This window comes from Coregonus lavaretus, assembly GCF_964263955.1.
Source record: "Coregonus lavaretus genome assembly, chromosome: 1".
Lineage (NCBI taxonomy): Eukaryota > Metazoa > Chordata > Actinopteri > Salmoniformes > Salmonidae > Coregonus > Coregonus lavaretus.
In genome coordinates, this window is record NC_139988.1 from 90,039,576 (window position 1) to 90,066,067 (window position 26,492).

Here is a 26,492-nt window from a genome sequence, read left to right on the forward strand (position 1 = left end):
TGAGCATCTTTGATATTCCTCAGGGTGTGCTTTTAGGGCCTTTTTCCCGGACACAGATGAACGTTGTCCTGGACTGTAAGGCAAGTTCAATGGAGAATCTCAATTCAAACTTCCAAAGTATTTAGTCCAAGACTATGCTTTTTTTTTGTGTCCAGGAAATGTCCAACTCAAGGAAGTCATACAACTGTAATCAAGGATCTACAGTTGAAGTCTGAAGTTTACATACACCTTAGTCAAATACATTTAAACTCAGTTTCACAGTTTTAATGACTCCAAACCTAAGTGTATGTAAACTTCCGACTTCAACTGTATATGACAGACGCTTACCACAGCCTACTGTATAAACTACTGTAGATTTTAACAGGTGGGACTAAGAATTATGCCTCACCTACCCTTTGCTCACTACATGTTACGTAATTACGGTAGTTCACTTTTTGTTCCCAAATTAACGCAAAGAATGTCGGTTAACTTCATTCCTTCCCTTGTATCCTTTGTTGAGAAAACATTTCCGTTAAGTGTGAGGACTGTGGATCAGTTCAGCAAGGCACTACATGGTAGTCCCGTGAGCATGGCGCTTGCAACGCCAGGGTTGTGGGTTCGATTCCCACGGGGGGACTAGTATGAAAAAAAGTATGCAAGTCGCTCTGGATAAGAGCGTCTGCTAAATGACGTAAATGTAAATGGAACATTCAGATAGAAATATGTTGTGTAGAACGGACAAGGCTCTGACATATAGAATATCAAGATTAATGGCATCTCTTTGCTTGGGGACCAGACGGTGAATTTGATTCTGGAAATGGACCTTTACAAGCCGGAATGTTGAATAAAAATATAATTTTAACTTACTCTGCCGATTTTGTCCGTGGTGTTGGTCCTTCAGCTGCTTGAATTTTGAGACATCTCCATATGAAAGTCTTGTTAGATCGCCGGTACTGAAGTTCACATTCCTATCACCTGGTGCACAACCATGTAAACACCTGCAAGACTTTTGGTCAGCATGCGTGGTTCATGGTGCGTGTACTTCCGTCTTGTGCACTTGCCTAAGGTCATGAGCAAAACACGTCTTGATTGACACCAGGCTGCGTTTTTAGACGGGCAGCCCAATTCGGATATTATTATTTTTTTCACTCGTTGGTCTTTTGACCAATCAGATCAGCTCTGAAAAAGATCAGATGTGATTAGTCAAAAGACCGATTTAGTGGAAATAAATATGAGAATGGGCTGCCTTAGACCTGTGTTCCACAACAATTCCGTACTGTGGTGACTAAATATAACCTTTACCGTCTGCCACCATCACGACCAGTTTTATATCAAATATATTTATGGTCAAATATGTTCCTTTCTATTGCGTGTGAACTTGATGAAAGCAATGCCTCCGATGATCGTAAATGTCAGTGTTTCAAAGACCATAAAGTACGGCGTTCACTCACAGGAGTTAACGTGAACATGTTTTTATTGAAGGCACACGCTATACATTCAGAATCACTAGCTTTTCCGGACAGGATTGACGCAATCGGAACTTTTCTAACAGCAATATATAGATGTTAGATGCAATCAGAAAGCATTGGGATAAATCAAGTGATTATCAACTCATTTGAAATATGTTATAAAATGTCAAAACTATAGGGAGACACAGCTTGTTAGTACAGTAGGCATTGACGGATTTAATTATGTTGAACTCTTTCTCTCACAGCTTCCTTTGGCCTTAGTGATCATTCATATAGTCAACTCCAAGTCAAATTAATTTTACCCAATGAACATGAGATGAACCATCCCTTTAATCTCCATTGTAATCCAATCCACTTGGTCTGAGTATCTAAAATATTATCCAATAGGTGTTTAAACCCATAAAACCATGATTTGTTATTTGTCAGATCAGTTATACTTTTGTTGTTCAGTTCAATAACTAAAATACTGTATTTCCTCATATACAGTAACATTCTACAACTGCAGTACCATGATCACCACACACCAAATCTGAGACTCAATACTTCCACCTAGTGGGCATAGTCAAATAATGTCCTCAAATATGTCCTCAAATATCAGCTGTGGTTAAAAAAAATCTAATGTTCGTGGGAATAAGACACATTTATATTAACCAGAACACTGCAATAATTGAGACTTCCTTCATATCTCACACAAAATAATAAACCAGTAAATCTAAGATGGCTCTATGACAACGTTGTCGATAGGACCTTTGTGAGTGAGTTACAGAGCCAGATGCACTATCTGTAAATATTCCCACTAACCCCACAGAGGGGTCAACCAGGTGATGAAACAGTTCACACGCACTAAAACAGCAAAAGACAAACAGACCTGATCCTCTTTAGTTCAACTAATGTGATTTTAAAACGTGTATCCATACAACCATCCTGATGCTTCATGCTCTGACCCATGCTGTTCACAGACAGATCTACAATTCCACAGTGACTCTGTTTACAGACAGATCTACAATTCCACAGTGACTCTGTTTACAGACAGATCTACAATTCCACAGTGACTCTGTTTACAGACAGATCTACAATTCCACAGTGACTCTGTTTACAGACAGATCTACAATTCCACAGTGACTCTGTTTACAGACAGATCTACAATTCCACAGTGACTCTGTTTACAGACAGATCTACAATTCCACAGTGACTCTGTTTACAGACAGTACTGTACTGTAGTTGGTGGGGTGGGTCAGGGGTCAGGGGGCGTGCTGTACTGTAGTTGGTGGGGTGGGTCAGGGGGCGTGCTGTACTGTAGTTGGTGGGGTGGGTCAGGGGTCAGGGGGCGTGCTGTACTGTAGTTGGTGGGGTGGGTCAGGGGTCAGGGGGCGTGCTGTACTGTAGTTGGTGGGGTGGGTCAGGGGGCGTGCTGTACTGTAGTTGGTGGGGTGGGTCAGGGGTCAGGGGGCGTGCTGTACTGTAGTTGGTGGGGTGGGTCAGGGGGCGTGCTGTACTGTAGTTGGTGGGGTGGGTCAGGGGGCGTGCTGTACTGTAGTTGGTGGGGTGGGTCAGGGGGCGTGCTGTACTGTAGTTGGTGGGGTGGGTCAGGGGGCGTGCTGTACTGTAGTTGGTGGGGGGGGTCAGGGGGCGTGCTGTACTGTAGTTGGTGGGGTGGGTCAGGGGGCGTACTGTACTGTAGTTGGTGGGGTGGGTCAGGGGGCGTGCTGTACTGTAGTTGGTGGGGTGGGTCAGGGGTCAGGGGGCGTGCTGTACTGTAGTTGGTGGGGTGGGTCAGGGGGCGTACTGTACTGTAGTTGGTGGGGTGGGTCAGGGGGCGTGCTGTACTGTAGTTGGTGGGGTGGGTCAGGGGTCAGGGGGCGTGCTGTACTGTAGTTGGTGGGGTGGGTCAGGGGGCGTACTGTACTGTAGTTGGTGGGGTGGGTCAGGGGGCGTGCTGTACTGTAGTTGGTGGGGTGGGTCAGGGGGCGTGCTATACTGTAGTTGGTGGGGTGGGTCAGGGGCGTGCTGTACTGTAGTTGGTAAGAGCAAATTATTTACACTATAGGGCCAAACTGAGCCGAACTGAACTGGGCTGGTTGGGCTGAACTGGGCTGACCTGGGCTGGTTGGGCTGAACTGGGCTGAACTGGGCTGACCTGTGCTGGTTGGGCTGAACTGGGCTGGTTGGGCTGGTTGGGCTGAACTGGGCTGGTTGGGCTGAACTGGGCTGAACTGGGCTGACCTGGGCTGGTTGGGCTGAACTGGGCTGACCTGGGCTGGCTGGGCTGAACTGGGCTGACCTGGGCTGGTTGGGCGTTCACCATAGTAGCTGGAACCGTGATGGAAAGGACAATGTGGAAATAAAATATCTGAGTCAGCACAGTACAGGGCAGCCCTATAGTTGAGATCAGGCAGAGGAAGATATTGGCTAGGAAGGTCTTCATGGTTCCAGGGAAGAGGCTACAGTAGGTCTATATGACCCCAGTGAAGAGGCACGCCGGGCACGCCGGCTGTTCGGTCTGTCCCTCTCCTGGGAGAACACTGGTCCTCTTCAACCACACATGGTCATATACAGCCACTAAATACATACAGGGGGGAGAGAGAGAGAGAGAGAGAGAGAAGTTAGACACTAGACCACAGGCTGCTAAAATGCATGGTTGTTTGTAGAGAATGATACAGGACCCACCTCAGTGATGTTCATCTCAGATACAGGACCCACCTCAGAGATGTTCATCTCAGATACAGGACCCACCTCAGTGATGTTCATCTCAGATACAGGACCCACCTCAGAGATGTTCATCTCAGATACAGGACCCACCTCAGTGATGTTCATCTCAGATACAGGACCCACCTCAGTGATGTTCATCTCAGATACAGGACCCACCTCAAAGATGTTCATCTCAGATACAGGACCCACCTCAGTGATGTTCATCTCAGATACAGGACCCACCTCAGCGATGTTCATCTCAGATACAGGACCCACCACAGAGATGTTCATCTCAGATACAGGACTCACCTCAGAGATGTTCATCTCAGATACAGGACCCACCTCAGTGATGTTCATCTCAGATACAGGACCCACCTCAGAGATGTTCATCTCAGATACAGGACCCACCTCAGAGATGTTCATCTCAGATACAGGACCCACCTCAGTGATGTTCATCTCAGATACAGGACCCACCTCAGAGATGTTCATCTCAGATACAGGACCCACCTCAGTGATGTTCATCTCAGATACAGGACCCACCTCACTGATGTTCATCTCAGATACAGGACCCACCTCAGAGATGTTCATCTCAGATACAGGACCCACCTCAGTGATGTTCATCTCAGATACAGGACCCACCTCAGAGATGTTCATCTCAGATACAGGACCCACCTCAGTGATGTTCATCTCAGATACAGGACCCACCTCAGTGATGTTCATCTCAGATACAGGACCCACCTCAGTGATGTTCATCTCAGATACAGGACCCACCTCAGTGATGTTCATCTCAGATACAGGACCCACCTCAGAGATGTTCATCTCTCAGTGATGTTCATCTCAGATACAGGACCCACCTCAATGATGTTCATCTCAGATACAGGACCCACCTCAGTGATGTTCATCTCAGATACAGGACCCACCTCAGTGATGTTCATCTCAGATACAGGACCCACCTCAGAGATTTTCATCTCAGATACAAAGACCCACCTCAGTGATGTTCATCTCAGATACAGGACCCACCTCAGTGATGTTCATCTCAGATATAGGACCCACCTCAGTGATGTTCATCTCAGATACAGGACCCACCTCAGTGATGTTCATCTCAGATACAGGACCCACCTCAGTGATGTTCATCTCAGATACAGGACCCACCTCAGAGATGTTCATCTCAGATACAGGACCCACCTCAGAGATGTTCATCTCAGATACAGGACCCACCTCAGTGATGTTCATCTCAGATACAGGACCCACCTCAGAGATGTTCATCTCAGATACAGGACCCACCTCAGAGATGTTCATCTCAGATACAGGACCCACCTCAGAGATGTTCATCTCAGATACAGGACCCACCTCAGTGATGTTAATCTCAGATACAGGACCCACCTCAGAGATGTTCATCTCAGATACAGGACCCACCTCAGAGATGTTCATCTCAGATACAGGACCCACCTCAGTGATGTTCATCTCAGATACAGGACCCACCTCAGAGATGTTCATCTCAGATACAGGACCCACCTCAGAGATGTTCATCTCAGATACAGGACCCACCTCAGAGATGTTCATCTCAGATACAGGACCCACCTCAGATATGTTCATCTCAGATAAAGGACCCACCTCAGTGATGTTCATCTCAGATACAGGACCCACCTCAGTGATGTTCATCTCAGATACAGGACCCACCTCAGTGATGTTCATCTCAGATACAGGACCCACCTCAGAGATGTACATCTCAGATACAGGACCCACCTCAGTGATGTTCATCTCAGATACAGGACCCACCTCAGTGATGTTCATCTCAGATAAAGGACCCACCTCAGTGATGTTCATCTCAGATACAGGACCCACCTCAGAGATGTTCATCTCAGATACAGGACCCACCTCAGTGATGTTAATCTCAGATAAAGGACCCACCTCAGTGATGTTCATCTCAGATAAAGGACCTACCTCAGAGATGTTCATCTCAGATACAGGACCCACCTCAGTGATGTTCATCTCAGATACAGGACCCACCTCAGTGATGTTCATCTCAGATACAGGACCCACCTCAGATGGTCATCTCAGATACAGGACCCACCTCAGAGATGTTCATCTCAGATACAGGACCCACCTCAGCGATGTTCATCTCAGATACAGGACCCACCTCAGAGATGTTCATCTCAGATACAGGACTCACCTCAGAGATGTTCATCTCGGATACAGGACCCACCTCAGAGATGTTCATCTCAGATACAGGACCCACCTCAGAGATGTTCATCTCAGATACAGGACCCACCTCAGAGATGTTCATCTCAGATACAGGACCCACCTCAGTGATGTTCATCTCAGATAAAGGACCCACCTCAGTGATGTTCATCTCAGATAAAGGACCCACCTCAGTGATGTTCATCTCAGCCACTCCTTCACCCTCTTTGTCCAGCTGCTGGAAAGATCCTGTAAAAATAGTAAGTACATTTATCATGAATGATAACTTTGACAGGATATGAGCAGGGTCATGTGACCAGGGTCATGTGACCAGGGTCATGTCGATTAGGCACCAAATGGAAGAAAACATACAAACAAGAAGGGACTACCTAGACTTGTGCAATAAGAAAAAGGTTTTAAAGCATTTTCGGTTGCACGCCCTAATGAACACTGCCCAGGTAACTGGTTTAGCGTGCATTAGGTCTACACACAGCACATCCATCTTGATTAACTAACAGTACAGTACTTACTAAACATGGCTTCCAGTTTGACCAAACAGCAGATGAAGTTGTCAAAGTCTATGGCCTCGTTCTCAGCGTAGCGAGCCACTAGGACCTGATTCAGTCTGTTGTTCAGTTTAAAACCTATGAGGGAGATGACAGAGTCAGTAGTGTGTGTGTGTGTGTGTGTGTGTGTGTGTGTGTGTGTGTGTATGTGTATGTGTGTGTGTGTGTGTGTGTTTAGACAACTATACCTGCAGACTCCACAGCAAGTCGCATCTCATAGGAGCTCATGGACCCGGACTTGTCCATGTCATATTCTCTATAGATGACCTACCGATAAACACACAGATGTCATATTCTCTATAGATGACCTACAGATAAACACACAGATATCATATTCTCTATAGATGACCTACCGATAAACACACAGATATCATATTCTCTACAGATGACCTACCGATAAACACACAGATATCATATTCTCTATAGATGACCTACCGATAAACACACAGATATCATATTCTCTATAGATGACCTACCGATAAACACACAGATATATTCTCTACAGATGACCTACCGATAAACACACAGATATCATATTCTCTATAGATGGAACCCGGTGTGGTCGTCTGCTGCAATAGCCTATCCGTGACAAGGATGGACGAGTTATGCATTCCGAGATGCCGTTCTGCACACCGCTGTTGTACTGCGCTGTTATTTGGCTGTCTGTGGCCCGCCTGTTAGCTTGCATGATTCTTGCCATTCTCCTTCGACCCCTCTCATCAATGAGCTGTTTTCCCCCACAGGACTGACGCTGAATGGATGTTTTGTTTGTCACACCATTCTCTGTAAACCCTAGACACTGTCGTGCGTGAAAATCCCAGGAGGTCGGCCGTTTCTGACACACTGGACCCGGCGTGCCTGGCACCGACGATCATGCCACACTCAAAGTCGCTTAGGTCACTCGTTTCGCCCATTCTAACGTATCAATCGAACAGTAACTGAATGCCTCGATGCCTGTCTGCCTGCTTTATACAGCAAGCCACGGCCAGGTGACTCACTGTCTGTAGGAGCGAACCATTTTTGTGAACGGAGGGGGGGGTGTACCTAAGAAACTGCCGACTCAGTGCATACGCTGTGTTAGTCCTGTTATTGCAGTTGTACAAAAGGCTGTAGATTAATGCAGAGTCATATTAATTGATCTGTTTTGTGCACCGTCAAGCCCAGATACAAACTGGGCCCTAAGGAAATACAGTCCCCTCAGCTCTCACCAACTGCAGTACATGGTTATAGAAGAACTAGGTGTATGTCCCAAATCCTAATTGTCCAGGGTAACCCTAACCCAGATAGATCTCTGTTGTCGTAGTGCACTCTATTGGGAATAGGGTGCCATTTGGGATACAAGCCAGGCCTTACCAGCCACTTCCTGATCTTATTCCAGAGGATCTGGAACTCTACCAGGCCAAGACGGGCAGTGCCATCCTTCTGGGGGGATTGTTGAGTCAGGGAATGTAAAAAATAAATAAAATGGAAAGTCTTCAGTCAGTCAATCAGAAACATGCTGCTAGTGTGGAGACCCTGTTCAACACAGACAGCATATAAAGGAAGCTGATTCGCAGGAGGGCTGTCAAATCAAAGACCACTGGCCAATCCCAACTCTTCAGAATTAGCAAGGGGCGGGTGAGTCCTGTCCAGAATACGGGTGTGGGGGAAAACAACGTGAAAAGGATACATCCATAAGGTTGACCATGGTCCTACAGGACTCAATACTGAAGCCGTCTGTCTTCAGGTCTTTGTCTGAAATCACACAACAAACAAACAGTCAAACTGATGATCTGAGTCTTCCCTACAGCAGAACCCACAAGACTACACCTCCTGTCCTCATGAGAAGGGGGGGGCTTACACCAATGGTGGGCTGTCCTGGGGTTGGGGTTTGGCTATCAGGACATTGGGGGTTCAAACCAAAGGAAACTGCTGTACTCACGTCTAGTCACTACTCTGTTCAGGATGGTCCTAAGCTCGCGGACAGAAATCTCCATGTCCTAAAACACAGAAGGGCGATTGAGGAAAAAAACATGGCTTAGACATAGCATAGGTTTAGAAAATCTTGGAGGTCCATCCTTTAAATAACCTTGGAACAAATTAGTTCAAGCATATTTGTTAGCTGAATTAGATATAGCACAGATGATATTCCTACGATGGAAATCTCTAAGGAAGCTAACAGTTGACAGACAAATAATGGAAGCCTACCTCTCCTGCAAGCTGAGCAAACATGGATTTGAATGAGTCGTCGATGTCATCTTCACTGATGTCATCCTAGAAGACAACAGGTGATTCCAAAAGGTGAGTCTGTGATATTCCTTTCAAACCATTTAATCAGAAGGCCAGGGTGTACATAGTAGTTATGGTAGTGACTGTTCTATCTAACCATAGTAGTTATGGTAGTGACTGTTCTAACCATAGTAGTTATGGTAGTGACTGTTCTAACCATAGTAGTTATGGTAGTGACTGTACTATCTAGCCATAGTAGTTATGGTAGTGACTGTACTATCTAACCATAGTAGTTATGGTAGTGACTGTACTATCTAACCATAGTAGTTATGGTAGTGACTGTTCTATCTAACCATAGTAGTTATGGTAGTGACTGTTCTATCTAACCATAGTAGTTATGGTAGTGACTGTACTATCTACCCATAGTAGTTATGGTAGTGACTGTTCTAACCATAGTAGTTATGGTAGTGACTGTACTATCTACCCATAGTAGTTATGGTAGTGACTGTACTATCTAACCATAGTAGTTATGGTAGTGACTGTACTATCTAACCATAGTAGTTATGGTAGTGACTGTTCTAACCATAGTAGTTATGGTAGTGACTGTTCTAACCATAGTAGTTATGGTAGTGACTGTTCTAACCATAGTAGTTATGGTAGTGACTGTTCTAACCATAGTAGTTATGGTAGTGACTGCTCTAACCATAGTAGTTATGGTAGTGACTGTACTATCTACCCATAGTAGTTATGGTAGTGACTGTACTATCTACCCATAGTAGTTATGGTAGTGACTGTACTATCTACCCATAGTAGTTAGGGTAGTGACTGTACTATTTACCCATAGTAGTTATGGTAGTGACTGTACTATCTACCCATAGTAGTTATGGTAGTGACTGTACTATCTAACCATAGTAGTTATGGTAGTGACTGTACTATCTACCCATAGTAGTTATGGTAGTGACTGTTCTAACCATAGTAGTTATAATAGTGACTGTTCTAACCATAGTAGTTATGGTAGTGACTGTTCTAACCATAGTAGTTATGGTAGTGACTACTATCTAACCATAGTAGTTATGGTAGTGACTGTTCTAACCATAGTAGTTATGGTAGTGACTGTTCTAACCATAATAGTTATGGTAGTGACTGTTCTAACCATAGTAGTTATGGTAGTGACTACTATCTAACCATAGTAGTTATAATAGTGACTGCTCTAACCATTGTAGTTATGGTAGTGACTGTTCTAACCATAGTCATTATGGTAGTGACTGTTCTAACCATAGTAGTTATGGTAGTGACTGTTCTATCTAACCATAGTAGTTATGGTAGTGACTGTTCTAACCATAGTAGTTATGGTAGTGACTGTTCTAACCATAGTAGTTATGGTAGTGACTGTTCTAACCATAGTAGTTATGGTAGTGACTGTTCTAACCATAGTAGTTATGGTAGTGACTGCTCTAACCATAGTAGTTATGGTAGTGACTGTACTATCTACCCATAGTAGTTATGGTAGTGACTGTACTATCTACCCATAGTAGTTATGGTAGTGACTGTACTATCTACCCATAGTAGTTAGGGTAGTGACTGTACTATCTACCCATAGTAGTTATGGTAGTGACTGTACTATCTATCCATAGTAGTTATGGTAGTGACTGTACTATCTAACCATAGTAGTTATGGTAGTGACTGTACTATCTACCCATAGTAGTTATGGTAGTGACTGTTCTAACCATAGTAGTTATAATAGTGACTGTTCTAACCATAGTAGTTATGGTAGTGACTGTTCTAACCATAGTAGTTATGGTAGTGACTACTATCTAACCATAGTAGTTATGGTAGTGACTGTTCTAACCATAGTAGTTATGGTAGTGACTGTTCTAACCATAATAGTTATGGTAGTGACTGTTCTAACCATAGTAGTTATGGTAGTGACTACTATCTAACCATAGTAGTTATGGTAGTGACTGTACTAACCATAGTAGTTATGGTAGTGACTGTACTATCTAACCATAGTAGTTATGGTAGTGACTGTACTATCTACCCATAGTAGTTATGGTAGTGACTGTACTATCTAACCATAGTAGTTATGGTAGTGACTGTACTATCTACCCATAGTAGTTATGGTAGTGACTGTTCTAACCATAGTAGTTATAATAGTGACTGTTCTAACCATAGTAGTTATGGTAGTGACTGTTCTAACCATAGTAGTTATGGTAGTGACTACTATCTAACCATAGTAGTTATGGTAGTGACTGTTCTAACCATAGTAGTTATAATAGTGACTGCTCTAACCATAGTAGTTATGGTAGTGACTGTTCTAACCATAGTCGTTATGGTAGTGACTGTTCTAACCATAGTAGTTATGGTAGTGACTGTTCTATCTAACCATAGTAGTTATGGTAGTGACTGTTCTACCCATAGTAGTTATGGTAGTGACTGTTCTAACCATAGTAGTTATGGTAGTGACTGTTCTATCTACCCATAGTAGTTATGGTAGTGACTGTTCTATCTACCCATAGTAGTTATGGTAGTAACTGTTCTAACCATAGTAGTTATGGTAGTGACTGTTCTAACCATAGTAGTTATGGTAGTGACTGTACTAACCATAGTAGTTATGGTAGTGACTGTACTATCTAACCATAGTAGTTATGGTAGTGACTGTTCTATCTACCCATAGTAGTTATGGTAGTAACTGTTCTAACCATAGTAGTTATGGTAGTGACTGTTCTAACCATAGTAGTTATGGTAGTGACTGTACTAACCATAGTAGTTATGGTAGTGACTGTACTATCTAACCATAGTAGTTATGGTAGTGACTGTTCTATCTAACCATAGTAGTTATGGTAGTGACTGTTTTAACCATAGTAGTTATGGTAGTGACTGTTCTCTCTAACCATAGTAGTTATGGTAGTGACTGTACTATCTAACCATAGTAGTTATGGTAGTGACTGTACTATCTACCCATAGTAGTTATGGTAGTGACTGTACTATCTAACCATAGTAGTTATGGTAGTGACTGTACTATCTACCCATAGTAGTTATGGTAGTGACTGTTCTAACCATAGTAGTTATAATAGTGACTGTTCTAACCATAGTAGTTATGGTAGTGACTACTATCTAACCATAGTAGTTATTGTAGTGACTGTTCTAACCATAGTAGTTATAATAGTGACTGCTCTAACCATAGTAGTTATGGTAGTGACTGTTCTATCTACCCATAGTAGTTATGGTAGTAACTGTTCTAACCATAGTAGTTATGGTAGTGACTGTTCTAACCATAGTAGTTATGGTAGTGACTGTACTAACCATAGTAGTTATGGTAGTGACTGTACTATCTAACCATAGTAGTTATGGTAGTGACTGTACTATCTACCCATAGTAGTTATGGTAGTGACTGTTCTATCTACCCATAGTAGTTATGGTAGTGACTGTTCTATCTAACCATAGTAGTTATGGTAGTAACTGTTCTAACCATAGTAGTTATGGTAGTGACTGTTCTAACCATAGTAGTTATGGTAGTGACTGTACTAACCATAGTAGTTATGGTAGTGACTGTACTAACCATAGTAGTTATGGTAGTGACTGTACTATCTACCCATAGTAGTTATGGTAGTGACTGTACTATCTAACCATAGTAGTTATGGTAGTGACTGTTCTAACCATAGTAGTTATGGTAGTGACTGTACTATCTAACCATAGTAGTTATGGTAGTGACTGTTCTAACCATAGTAGTTATGGTAGTGACTGTTTTAACTATAGTAGTTATGGTAGTGACTGTTCTAACCATAGTAGTTATGGTAGTGACTGTTTTAACCATAGTAGTTATGGTAGTGACTGTTCTCTCTAACCATAGTAGTTATGGTAGTGACTGTTCTATCTAACCATAGTAGTTGTGGTATTGACTTTTCTAACCATATTAGTTACGGTAGTGAGTGACTATACAGGAAAACCCACCTCATCTTCCAGGTCTGCTGAGATTTCATCGTCTAGCTCTCTGGAATGAGAAAACAGACAATGAAAATATACACACAGTCACACACTGGCATGGTGACCCACATATCAAGTCTTCCAATAAGAAAAGCCATATGTCATATGTAATGAATTACAGGATCTCACACACACACTTACTCTGTCTCTGACTGTTTCTCAGTGAAGACTCGCAGGACAAAGTCGGCCTCCTGGCCAGACTCAAAAGTGGAGGGGACAATGAGGTATTCTCCCGGAGGCAGACTGAGACGGTTACTGACCTCTCTCAGGTTGATAAAGGTTTCAGAGCGAGCGCAGGATGAGTGGGTCAGGAAGAAGTCTTTCTTTAGGTGCACGTTCTGACAGCCCCTGTACTGCAGAGGACGTGGAAGGTAGAGACATGGCTTCAACTACATATGCTGCAGTCCAGGTTACCAGACACAGGTTAAGTCCTAGACCAAAAGAATATGTTCAATGGAAATTCTCAATTGAAAATGCTTCTTAGTCCAAGATTAGGCTTAACCTGCGTCCGGGAAACTGGCCCATATTCATGTAAATAAGTGCCACTTAAAAGGAATAATGCATTTATAGCCATACCCAAGTTGGATCATTTTCACAATGCCCAAATACATGAGCCTAAATTATTCATACCTCTTCTGGAATCTGCACAAACAGAAGATACAATAGGAGAAACATTAAACTTTGAAAACAATGCATTTCTGTGAGCAGCAGAAAGTAGTGAGTGTGTAGCGTTTTTCCCAGAGATGTGGCTGTAGACTCCTTTTTCGAAGCTCGTTTCTCACCTCGTAGATGGCGAACCCGATGGTGTGCATGTCCTGCCCCTGTTTCCGGTACCTCCTCCTGTCCTTCTGCATTAAAGCCACCAGGAAGCTGCAGGCCACCTCGTCATCCTCAGGGTCGTCATCCTCTTCCAGCAGAGTGATCTTATACTGGGGGTTGATCCAGAACGTGTCTGGACAATACAGGAGCAGGCGCTTACTTGTCTGGCATTAAGGTAATCCATACAACCGAAGTGTTATAGATGTCCCATCTGGTCAAATCAAATTACATTTTATTTGTCGAATGCGCCGAATACAACAGGTGTAGACTTTACCGTGAAATGCTTACTTACGAGCCCTTTCCCAACAATGCAGAGTTAAAAAGTAATGTGGTAAATAAAAAAAATGAAGGCCATTGAAGGCCGAAAGGTCAATCTTTTAAACTTGTCTAATAAAACAAATATTTTTTTATGGTGAGCGAGCGCCTTTTACTGTCCAATGACGTCTACACATTTTTAGGTTGAGCACCCTCTACTTCTTTCCTTAATATTTTTTTTAAAAATAGTAACGCAATAAAATAACAATAACGAGGCTATAAACAAGGAGTACCGGTAACGAGTCAATGTGCGGGGGTACCAGGGGTACCAGGGGTACGAGGGGTACCAGGGGTACGAGGGGTACGAGGGGTACCAGGGGTACGAGGGGTACGAGGGGTACCAGGGGTACGAGGTAGTTGAGGTAGTTGAGGTAATATGTACATGTGTAGCTGTTCTAAAAGCTCTGGGGTGATTTTCCCGAAAAAACTAACACCTGAAATATGATCTTTGCTCCTACTCTAAATGTTCATGTTGACTGTGACTCACTGGGATGGTTCCTGTTCTGTCCTGTATAACGTTCTATGTAAGATGTTTCTATGACACTGGGGTGGTTCCTGTTCTGTCCTGTATAACGTTCTATGTAAGATGTTTCTATGACACTGGGATGGTTCCTGTTCTGTCCTGTATAACGTTCTATGTAAGATGTTTCTATGACACTGGGATGGTTCCTGTTCTGTCCTGTATAACGTTCTATGTAAGATGTTTCTATGACACTGGGGTGGTTCCTGTTCTGTCCTGTATAACGTTCTATGTAAGATGTTTCTATGACACTGGGGTGGTTCCTGTTCTGTCCTGTATAACGTTCTATGTAAGATGTTTCTATGACACTGGGGTGGTTCCTGTTCTGTCCTGTATAACGTTCTATGTAAGATGTTTCTATGACACTGGGGTGGTTCCTGTTCTGTCCTGTATAACGTTCTATGTAAGATGTTTCTATGACACTGGGATGGTTCCTGTTCTGTCCTGTATAACGTTCTATGTAAGATGTTTCTATGAAACTGGGATGGTTCCTGTTCTGTACTGTATAACGTTCTATGTAAGATGTTTCTATGACACTGGGATGGTTCCTGTTCTGTCCTGTATAACGTTCTATGTAAGATGTTTCTATGACACTGGGAAGGTTCTGGCTGCCTCTCTGGCTGTGCTGTATCTGTACTATACTATAAATGTTCATGTTCTGGTATGTTCTAATCTATGCGTTCTGGTATGTAAATAATGTCCTAGTAACTGTGTGACTCACTGGGGTGGTTCCGACAGCCCCCCGGGCCGTGCTGACCCTCCCTCTTTCACATTCTGTGCTGCCCCTGTACTGTAAAAGCTCTAGAATATAGGCGTTCTGGAATGTTGGTTCTGGAAGTGGTTCTGTGACTCGCTGGGGTTGTTTCCGACAGCCTCCGGTTCCTGTACTGTAAATGAAGTCTGGGTAGTAGCACAAGGCTCTTTAACTAACATTCCACTCCTTGCCACTCCTTTTCATTACCAAAGACAAGGAGTGGATTGTTAGCTAAAGAGCCTTGCACCCAGGCTAACATTCTATCTGTTCTGAGATGTAAGATGTTCTGGGAACATAGTGACTGACTCACTGGGGTGGTTGAGGCAAGCCACAGCTATACTCCCTCTTCCCCACATGCCCTTGTATTCTACTGTTAATATTCTGCAGTATGGGGTGTTAATGTTCTGCAGTATGGGGTGTAAATATTCTGCAGTATGGGGTGTTAATATTCTGCAGTATGGGGTGTTAATGTTCTGCAGGATGGGGTGTTAATGTTCTGCAGGATGGGGTGTTAATGTTCTGCAGTATGGGGTGTTAATGTTCTGCAGTATGGGGTGTTAATGTTCTGCAGTATGGGGTGTTAATGTTCTGCAGTATGGGGTGTTAATATTCTGCAGTATGGGGTGTAAATATTCTGCAGTATGGGGTGTTAATATTCTGCAGTATGGGGTGTTAATGTTCTGCAGTATGGGGTGTTAATATTCTGCAGTATGGGGTGTAAATATTCTGCAGTATGGGGTGTTAATATTCTGCAGTATGGGGTGTAAATATTCTGCTGTATGGAGTGTTAATGTTCTGCAGTATGGGGTGTTAATGTTGTAATGTAAATATTCTACGTGTTCTGGAAGACATGTTCGATGTTTTATGACTCACTGGGGTGGTTACGGCAGCCCCCGGCGGTACTCCCCCGTCTCCACATGCCGTGGAACTTGATGGTGTTCCAGTGGCTGAGGCCGTCCTCACTCAGAGCGTCCGCCGTCAGGTTACAGATCTCCAGACGGGAAAACTGCCTCAGGAACTCCTGGAATGACATCCTATCGACGGGGGGGGGGGGTGATTAGGGGCGATTTAAAACATATACACTCCATGGGCAAAAGTATGTGGACACCTGCTCGTTGAACATCTCATTCCAAAATCATGGGCATTAATATGGAGTTGGTCCCCCCTTTGCTGCTATAACAGCCTCCACTCTTCTGGGAAGGCTTTCTACTAGATGTTGGAACATTGTTGCGGGGACTTGCTTCCATTCAGCCACAAGAGCATTAGTGAGGTTGGGCACTGATGTTGGGCGATTAGGCCTGGCTCGCAGTCGGCGTTCCAATTCATCCCAAAGGTGTTCGATGGGGTTGAGGTCAGGGCTCTGTGCATGCCAGTCAAGTTCTTCCACACCGATCTCGACAAACCATTTCTGTATGGACCTCGTTTTGTGCACGGGGGCATTGTCATGCTGAAACAGGAAAGGGCTTTCCCCAAACTGTTGCCACAAAGTTGGAAGCACAGAATCGTCTAGAATGTCATTGTATGCTGTAGCGTTAAGATTTAGCTTCACTGGAACTAAGGGGCCTTGCCCAAACCATTATTCATCCTCCACCAAACTTTACAGTTGGCACTATGCATTGGGCAGGTAGCGTTCTCCTGGCATCCGCCAAACCCAGATTAGTCTGTCAGAAAGCCAGATGGCGAGGCGTGATTCATCACTCCACTGCTCCAGAGTCCAAAGGCGGCGAGCTTTACACCACTCCAGCCGACGCTTGGCATTGCGCATGGTGATCTTAGGCTTGTGTGCGGCTGCTCGGCCATGGAAACCCATTTCATGAAGCTCCCGACAAAAAGTTATTGTGCTGACGTTGCTTCCAGAGGCAGTTTGGAACTCGGTAGTGAGTGTTGCAACAAAGGACAGACGATTATTACGCGCTATGCGCTTCAGTACTCGGCGGTCCCGTTCTGTGAGCTTGTGTGGCCTACCACTTCGCAGCTGAGCCGTTGTTGCTCCTAGACGTTTCCACTTCACAATAACAGCACTTACAGTTGATTGGGGCAGCTATTGCAGGGCAGAAATTTGATGAACTGACTTGTTGGAAAGGTGGCATCCTATGACGGTACCATGTTGAAAGTTACTGAGCTCTTCAGTAAGGCCATTCTACTGCAAATGTTTGTCTATGGAGATTGCATGGCTGTGTGCTCTATTTTATACACCTGTCAGCAACGGGAGTGGCTGAAATAGCAGAATCCACTAATTTGAAGGAGTGTCCACATACTTTTGTATATATAGTGTATATGATATTTTCATCACAATGGCAGCTGAAGATGCAGATTTCCTGGTCTCTCGTAACATACATGTAGAAGAAGCTGACCAGCACACGCTGGTTCTGAAACATACATGTAGAAGAAGCTGACCAGCACACGCTGGTTCTGAAACATACATGTAGAAGAAGCTGACCAGCACACGTTGGTTCTGGGTTCTGAGATTACAGAATTCCAGGGTCATTTCAAACAACTGAGAACTCTGCATGTAATCATGCTCCATCTTACCAGAACTCTCCGTCCTCCATCTTTAGATGCAGGTCCTCTCTCTCAGATGGGTCCAACTCATCCCACTCAGGAGAACTGGACACAGACAGGGAGTTAAGAACAGAGCAGTCGATCAATTAAATAAACAATCAATCAGCCAATTAAATAAACAATCAATCAGCCAATTAAATAAACAATCAATCAGCCAATTAAATAAACAATCAATCAGCCAATTAAATAAACAATCAATCAGCTACACATAGGGAGACAAGAACCGACCAATAGTATCCTGAGAAACAGAATCTATTACAATCTACGACAGAAACTTCATGAATGTGTAAGCAAAAGATTAGGTTTGTGGTGAAACTCTGGGGTTAGTGCCAGGTTAGGTGGTAAATATGTTGATGTGAATGTGGACCTAGTAGGGGGTTCTATTTTAAGCTCACTTGTCACTCCAGGCGCCGGTCCACTCCACCTGTCCCCAGGGGTTCCTCACCCTGATCAACCTCTCCGTCTGACCCTGGTAATCTACCTGGAGCGGGACAGAATCAGACACATGCAGTTCAACAATAAACACACAGTAGAAACACTAGAGACAGAGACCAGGGAGACCAGGGAGACCAGGGAGACCAGGGAGACCAGGGTCTGACCAGGGAGACCAAGGAGACCAGGGTCTGACCAGGGAGACCAGGGAGACCAGGGTCTGACCAGGGAGACCAGGGAGACCAGGGTCTGACCAGGGAGACCAGGGTCTGACCAGGGAGACCAGGGAGACCAGGGTCTGACCAGGGAGACCAGGGAGACCAGGGAGACCAGGGTCTGACCAGGGAGACCAGGGTCTGACCAGGGAGACCAGGGAGACCAGGGTCTGACCAGGGAGACCAGGGAGACCAGGGTCTGACCAGGGAGACCAGGGTCAGACCAGGGAGACCAGGGTCTGACCAGGGAGACCAGGGAGACCAGGGTCTGACCAGGGAGACCAGGGAGACCAGGGTCTGACCAGGGAGACCAGGGTCTGACCAGGGAGACCAGGGTCTGACCAGGGAGACCAGGGAGACCAGGGAGACCAGGGTCTGACCAGGGAGACCAGGGAGACCAGGGAGACCAGGGTCTGACCAGGGAGACCAGGGTCTGACCAGGGAGACCAGGGAGACCAGGGAGACCAGGGTCTGACCAGGGAGACCAGGGAGACCAGGGTCTGACCAGGGAGACCAGGGAGACCAGGGAGACCAGGGTCTGACCAGGGAGACCAGGGTCTGACCAGGGAGACCAGGGTCTGACCAGGGAGACCAGGGTCTGACCAGGGAGACCAGGGTCTGACTTACCTCTGGACCAGGGTTCCCAAGCAGGGTCTGAAGACCCAGATACACCGGAGTTAGACTCGGGTAAAACCAAGCTTCCTGGTCTAGTCTATTTAACCTACCTTCTTCAGGCCGGTGACTGAGTAAGCATGACCTTTCACCAGCTTCTTGAACGTCACAGACTCCATGTCAAAGGCACTGGTGATCTGTAGTTTCAAAATATATAAATCAGAAGAATACAAGACCCCCATGATATCAGGATGTATTGACTATAATGTTATAAATGATGTAAGTTCATGATAACGTTGTTCAAAAATGTAGGTACATCAAACTATCCCCCAGGGCCGTATTCATAAGGCACCAAAACTGAAGAATTGGAGAGGGACTACCTGGAGATGTCCAATAAACAACTGCTTGAATTTGTTTTTCTGTTGAAAAACATTTTAAAATCGATGTGCCCCAATGAATGAAACCCTGGTGTTTTTGACAGGACCAGAGGAGGAGGGGACTCACGTCGATGGAGCAGCCCAGCAAGGAGCCTCTGTCCAGGGCTTTGCTGATGATCCTGTACAGGTCCCGTGGAGCCTTACGGAGCTCGTACATCTCAGACACACCACCGGTGAAGTCCTCAAAGCCTTCTGTGGTGCTGCCTCCAGACAGAGCCTCGTATGAACCATTCAGCCTGAGAGTGACAGTAGAAACACATTTATCTGTTCAGTATCAACTATAAACCCTCTGATGCTGCCTCCAGACGGTGACAGTAGAAACACATTTATCAGGTCAGTATCATCATCTATGAACATATATAAGTGCATGGATATACACACGTAACGTACAATGAGATCCAAAAGTATTGTTTTGGCTCTGTACTCCAGCTCTTTGGATTTGAAATGATACAATGACTACGAGGTTAAAGTGCAGACTGTCGGCTTTAATTTGAGGGTATTTTCATCCATATCGGGTGAACTGTTTAGAAATGACAGCACTTTTTGTACATAGTCCAAAAGTTTTGGGACAAATTCCCTCATACTGTATGTGTATTAAAGTAGTTAAACGTTTAGTATTTGGTCCCATATCCTAGCACTCAATGATTACATTAATGTGGATTTTACCATGATTACGGATAATCCTGATAATCCATTCAGGATTATCCGTTGTTAATCAGGGTAGCATCCACATTAATGTAGAAGTGTTTATAAACATATTATATTACTTACAATAAAAGTGACTCCAAAATGACACAATACATTATTTACCATACACAATACAGTCATTTGTATTGGGCAAAAAATTATCTGAAACACAACCAAAACAAACAGCAAATGCATCCAACAACTTTGTAGAGTCACAAGCTTGATGTAATCATTGCGTGCTGGGAATATGGGACCAACTACTAAACTTTTGACTATACTGAACAAAAATATAAATGCAACATGCAACAATTTCAATGATTTTACTGAGTTACAGTTCATATAAGGAAATCAGTCAATTGAAATAAATTCATTAGGCCCTAATCTATGGATTTCACATGACTGGGCAAGGGGCGCAGCCATGGGTGGGACTGGGAGGGCATAGGCCCACCCACTTGGGATCAAGGCCCACCCACTGGGGAGCAAGGCCCAGCCAATCAGAATGAGTTTTTCCTCACAAAAGTGCTTTATACAGACAGAAATACACCTCAATTTCATCAGCTGTCCGGGTGGCTGGTCTCAGATGATCCTGCAGGTGAAGAAGCCAGATGTGGAAGTCCTGGGCTGGCGTGGTTACACGTGGTCTGCGGTTGTGAGGCTGGTTGGACGTACTGTCAAATTCTCTAAAACGACGTTGGAGGCGGTTTATGGTAGAGAAATTAAGATTAAATTCTCTGGCAACAGCTCTGGTGGACCTTCCTGCAGTCAGCACGCCAATTGCACGCTCCCTCAAAACTTGAGACATCTGTGGCATTCTGTTCCCCTAAAATGGGGGGGGACTATGTACAAAATATGCTGTCATTTCTAAACGGTTCACCCGATATGGATGAAAATACCCTCAAATTAAAGCAGTCAGTCTGCACTTTAACCTCATAGTCATTGAATCATTTCAAAATCCAAAGTGCTGGAGTACAGAGCCAAAACAATAAAAAATGGGTCACTGTCCCAATACTTGTGGAGCTCACTGTAGATGTATACACGATGAAGTCTATATGGCAGAGAGAGTGTTAATATGATCAACACACATATGGGTCCTGATTCAAAGCACTAAATAGGGAATAAGGTGGAACTTGGGACGCAGACCAGGCCTTTGTTGACATACTTGGCGTAGGCAACAAACAATAGGTAGCTTAGCATAAACCATGTATTATGGTGCTGTATCGTAGCATAAACCATGTATGTATTATGGTGCTGTAGCTTAGCATAAACCATGTATTATGGTGCTGTATCGTAGCATAAACCATGTATGTATTATGGTGCTGTAGCTTAGCATAAACCATGTATGTATTATGGTGCTGAATCTTAGCATAAACCATGTATGTATTATGGTGCTGTATCTTAGCATAAACCATGTATGTATTATGGTGCTGTATCTTAGCATAAACCATGTATGTATTATGGTGCTGTAGCTTAGCATAAACCATGTATGTATTATGGTGCTGAATCTTAGCATAAACCATGTATGTATTATGGTGCTGTATCTTAGCATAAACCATGTATGTATTATGGTGCTGTATCTTAGCATAAACCATGTATTATGGTGCTGTAGCTTAGCATAAACCATGTATTATGGTGCTGTATCTTAGCATAAACCATGTATTATGGTGCTGTATCGTAGCATAAACCATGTATGTATTATGGTGCTGTATCGTAGCATAAACCATGTATGTAGTATTATGGTGCTGTATCTTAGCATAAACCATGTATTATGGTGCTGTATCTTAGCATAAACCATGTATGTATTATGGTGCTGTATCTTAGCATAAACCATGTATGTATTATGGTGCTGTATCTTAGCATAAACCATGTATTATGGTGCTGTATCGTAGCATAAACCATGTATGTATTATGGTGCTGTATCTTAGCATAAACCATGTATGTATTATGGTGCTGTATCTTAGCATAAACCATGTATTATGGTGCTGTATCGTAGCATAAACCATGTATGTATTATGGTGCTGTAGCTTAGCATAAACCATGTATTATGGTGCTGTATCGTAGCATAAACCATGTATGTATTATGGTGCTGTAGCTTAGCATAAACCATGTATTATGGTGCTGTATCTTAGCATAAACCATGTATGTATTATGGTGCTGTATCTTAGCATAAACCATGTATGTATTATGGTGCTGTATCGTAGCATAAACCATGTATTATGGTGCTGTAGCTTAGCATAAACCATGTATGTATTATGGTGCTGTATCTTAGCATAAACCATGTATGTATTATGGTGCTGTATCTTAGCATAAACCATGTATGTATTATGGTGCTGTATCTTAGCATAAACCATGGATGTATTATGGTGCTGTATCTTAGCATAAACCATGTATTATGGTGCTGTATCTTAGCATAAACCATGTATGTATTATGGTGCTGTATCTTAGCATAAACCATGTATGTATTATGGTGCTGTATCTTAGCATAAACCATGTATGTATTATGGTGCTGTATCTTAGCATAAACCATGTATGTATTATGGTGCTGTATCTTAGCATAAACCATGTATGTATTATGGTGCTGTATCTTAGCATAAACCATGGATGTATTATGGTGCTGTATCTTAGCATAAACCATGTATTATGGTGCTGTATCTTAGCATAAACCATGTATGTATTATGGTGCTGTATCTTAGCATAAACCATGTATGTATTATGGTGCTGTATCTTAGCATAAACCATGTATGTATTATGGTGCTGTATCTTAGCATAAACCATGTATGTATTATGGTGCTGTATCTTAGCATAAACCATGTATTATGGTGCTGTATCTTAGCATAAACCATGTATGTACACTGCTCAAAAAAATAAAGGGAACACTAAAATAACACATCCTAGATCTGAATGAATGAAATAATCTTATTAAATACTTTTTTTTTTACATAGTTGAATGTGCTGACAACAAAATCACACAAAAATTATCAATGGAAATCAAATTTATCAACCCATGGAGGTCTGGATTTGGAGTCACCCTCAAAATTAAAGTGGAAAACCACACTACAGGCTGATCCAACTTTGATGTAATGTCCTTAAAACAAGTCAAAATGAGGCTCAGTAGTGTGTGTGGCCTCCACGTGCCTGTATGACCTCCCTACAACGCCTGGGCATGCTCCTGATGAGGTGGCGGATGGTCTCCTGAGGGATCTCCTCCCAGACCTGGACTAAAGCATCCGCCAACTCCTGGACAGTCTGTGGTGCAACGTGGCGTTGGTGGATGGAGCGAGACATGATGTCCCAGATGTGCTCAATTGGATTCAGGTCTGGGGAACGGGCGGGCCAGTCCATAGCATCAATGCCTTCCTCTTGCAGGAACTGCTGACACACTCCAGCCACATGAGGTCTAGCATTGTCTTGCATTAGGAGGAACCCAGGGCCAACCGCACCAGAATATGGTCTCACAAGGGGTCTGAGGATCTCATCTCGGTACCTAATGGCAGTCAGGCTACCTCTGGCGAGCACATGGAGGGCTGTGCGGCCCCCCAAAGAAATGCCACCCCACACCATGACTGACCCACCCCCAAACCGGTCATGCTGGAGGATGTTGCAGGCAGCAGAACGTTCTCCACGGCGTCTCCAGACTCTGTCACGTCTGTCACGTGCTCAGTGTGAACCTGCTTTCATCTGTGAAGAGCACAGGGCGCCAGTGGCGAATTTGCCAATCTTGGTGTTCTCTGGCAAATGCCAAACGTCCTGCACGGTGTTGGGCTGTAAGCACAACCCCCACCTGTGGACGTCGGGCCCTCATACCACCCTCATGGAGTCTGTTTCTGACCGTTTGAGCAGACACATGCACATTTGTAGCCTGCTGGAGGTCATTTTGCAGGGCTCTGGCAGTGCTCCTCCTGCTCCTCCTTGCACAAAGGCGGAGGTAGCAGTCCTGCTGCTGGGTTGTTGCCCTCCTACGGCCTCCTCCACGTCTCCTGATGTACTGGCCTGTCTCCTGGTAGCGCCTCCATGCTCTGGACACTACGCTGACAGACACAGCAAACCTTCTTGCCACAGCTCACATTGATGTGCCATCCTGGATGAGCTGTACTACCTGAGTCACTTGTGTGGGTTGTAGACTCCGTCTCATGCTACCACTAGAGTGAAAGCACCGCCAGCATTCAAAAGTGACCAAAACATCAGCCAGGAAGCATAGGAACTGAGAAGTGGTCTGTGGTCACCACCTGCAAAACCAGTCCTTTATTGGGGGTGTCTTGCTAATTGCCTATCATTTCCACCTGTTGTCTATTCCATTTGCACAACAGCATTTGACATTTATTGTCAATCAGTGTTGCTTCCTAAGTGGACAGTTTGATTTCACAGAAGTGTGATTGACTTGGAGTTACATTGTGTTGTTTAAGTGTTCCCTTTATTTTTTTGAGCAGTGTATTATGGTGCTGTATCTTAGCATAAACCATGTATGTATCATGGTGCTTCATCTTACTTGGCGTAGGCCTTCTCCAGCAGGGCGCTCCAGAACTCATTGCCCTCGGCTGAGTGAACGAACATGAGCTCTCCATCCTTCGTTGGCAGCCGGTCATCAATCACCACGTCCACCCACTCACCAAACTGCCAGAACTGAAGAGGACCACAATCAAGCTTTAAGGGATTAACCAACTTCATTTGGGTAGAAAAACACTGACCACAGCTGTCTCAATTCAAAAATGGTGATCTTAACTTCCTGCCTTCAAGGTCCTCTGTAACTGGATAAAAGAGTCTGCTAAATGGCATAAATGAGAAATGCTAACTCAAAAAGGCAGCATTCTTGTGGATTGAGACAGACCCTTAGTCTCGCAAGTCACAGTAGACCTCATACACATGATTAGTAATAATATATTATCAGTCTCCTGATGTACATGTCCATCTATAGTAAGATTGGCTCCATCACAATGTTCATACTCTAAGCAGTGATTCAAATATTGACTGAATATTATTAATGATCCCTGTTCAACTGACTCCTACAAACATTTACATTACATTTTAGTCATTTAGCAGACGCTCTTATCCAGAGCGACTTACAGTTAGTGAATGCATACATTATTTTTTATTTTATTTTTTCCTACCCCCTGTGGGAATCGAACCCACAACCCTGGCGTTGCAAACGCCATGCTCTACCAACTGAGCTACATCCCTGCCGGCCATTCCCTCCCCTACCCTGGACGACGCCGGGCCAATTGCGCGCCGCCCCATGGGTCTCCCGGTCGCGGCCGGCTACGTCAGAGCCTGGATTCGAACCAGGATCTCTAGTGGCACAGCTAGCACTGCGATGCAGCGCCTTAGACCACTGCGCCACTCGGGACACTTAAGAAGGAAAAGAAGGATGTTCATTACGGGTCAATCATTTCAGCCACTAAGGGATGAATAAAGGTTTGTGAATTTAATATAAAGGAATTGCCTTGCCGATGGCCCTAAAGCAGGGAGGGAAAATTGGTTATTTTTCCTTGACATCAAAATTTGCTAAAAATAGTCCTCTCTCCATCATTTTTGGAATTTCCGATGCTCCCTGACTGTCTAGTGATTATTAGCAAGCTGGACAGTCAAGAAACTGTATGAATATAGTTCCATTATCATTTCTACACAGTTTCGATTTGGTTTTATGCATTTTAAAGTACATATTATATTATTTACTCAAACCACCCGCGGGCCGGATTGGACCCCCCTGCCCTAAAGGATGCTTTAACCCAGCAATTATGTTTTGTTTACATCTAACCTGACAGGAAGAATAGACTATTGATACATGGAGTGTGTGTGTGTGTGTGTGTGTGTGTATACCTGAAAGTGGAAGATCCCAGCGTAGTCCTCTTGGAAGGACTGACCATGAGGGACCACTCGGTGAAGCAGCCTCTCATTGAGTGTTAGAGAGGCTATGGCTGCTAGGAGCCAGCAATCACCTGGTGGAGGGAGGGAGGGACGGAGAGAAGGGAGAAAGAGGGGGAGGGAGAGAGGGAGTATGGGGAGAAGGAAGGGGAGGGAGGGAGGGAGGGACGGAGAGAAGGGAGAAAGAGGGGGAGGGAGAGAGGGAGTG

At 44.3% G+C, this 26,492-nt stretch overlaps 2 protein-coding genes across 2 annotated transcripts in view; both read right to left on the reverse strand.

Moving 5' to 3' along the window:
- Positions 1-3,953: 3,953 nt before the first annotated feature.
- The window catches only part of LOC311112527 (calpain-1 catalytic subunit-like), a 60,656-nt gene continuing 38,117 nt past the window's right edge, over positions 3,954-26,492 (reverse strand). Inside the window, exons 12-20 of the mRNA XM_084155664.1 lie at positions 13,043-13,082; positions 9,071-9,136; positions 8,805-8,862; positions 8,553-8,617; positions 8,237-8,305; positions 7,072-7,150; positions 6,848-6,961; positions 6,508-6,566; positions 3,954-4,007 (exon numbers count right to left, since the gene is read on the reverse strand). Coding sequence (XP_084011790.1) covers positions 3,981-4,007; positions 6,508-6,566; positions 6,848-6,961; positions 7,072-7,150; positions 8,237-8,305; positions 8,553-8,617; positions 8,805-8,862; positions 9,071-9,136; positions 13,043-13,082 — 577 coding nt within the window. The 3' untranslated portion in view covers positions 3,954-3,980. The remainder of the gene's footprint in view (positions 4,008-6,507; positions 6,567-6,847; positions 6,962-7,071; positions 7,151-8,236; positions 8,306-8,552; positions 8,618-8,804; positions 8,863-9,070; positions 9,137-13,042; positions 13,083-26,492) is intronic.
- LOC311118357 (calpain-1 catalytic subunit-like) overlaps positions 13,213-26,492 on the reverse strand; it is a gene marked incomplete at both ends in the record, with an annotated part of 18,435 nt that continues 5,155 nt past the window's right edge. The window contains 10 exons of the mRNA XM_084157618.1: positions 13,213-13,428; positions 13,706-13,717; positions 13,858-14,027; positions 16,357-16,517; positions 18,016-18,090; positions 18,441-18,522; positions 19,414-19,501; positions 19,809-19,977; positions 24,912-25,045; positions 26,240-26,358. Coding sequence (XP_084013744.1) covers positions 13,213-13,428; positions 13,706-13,717; positions 13,858-14,027; positions 16,357-16,517; positions 18,016-18,090; positions 18,441-18,522; positions 19,414-19,501; positions 19,809-19,977; positions 24,912-25,045; positions 26,240-26,358 — 1,226 coding nt within the window. The remainder of the gene's footprint in view (positions 13,429-13,705; positions 13,718-13,857; positions 14,028-16,356; positions 16,518-18,015; positions 18,091-18,440; positions 18,523-19,413; positions 19,502-19,808; positions 19,978-24,911; positions 25,046-26,239; positions 26,359-26,492) is intronic.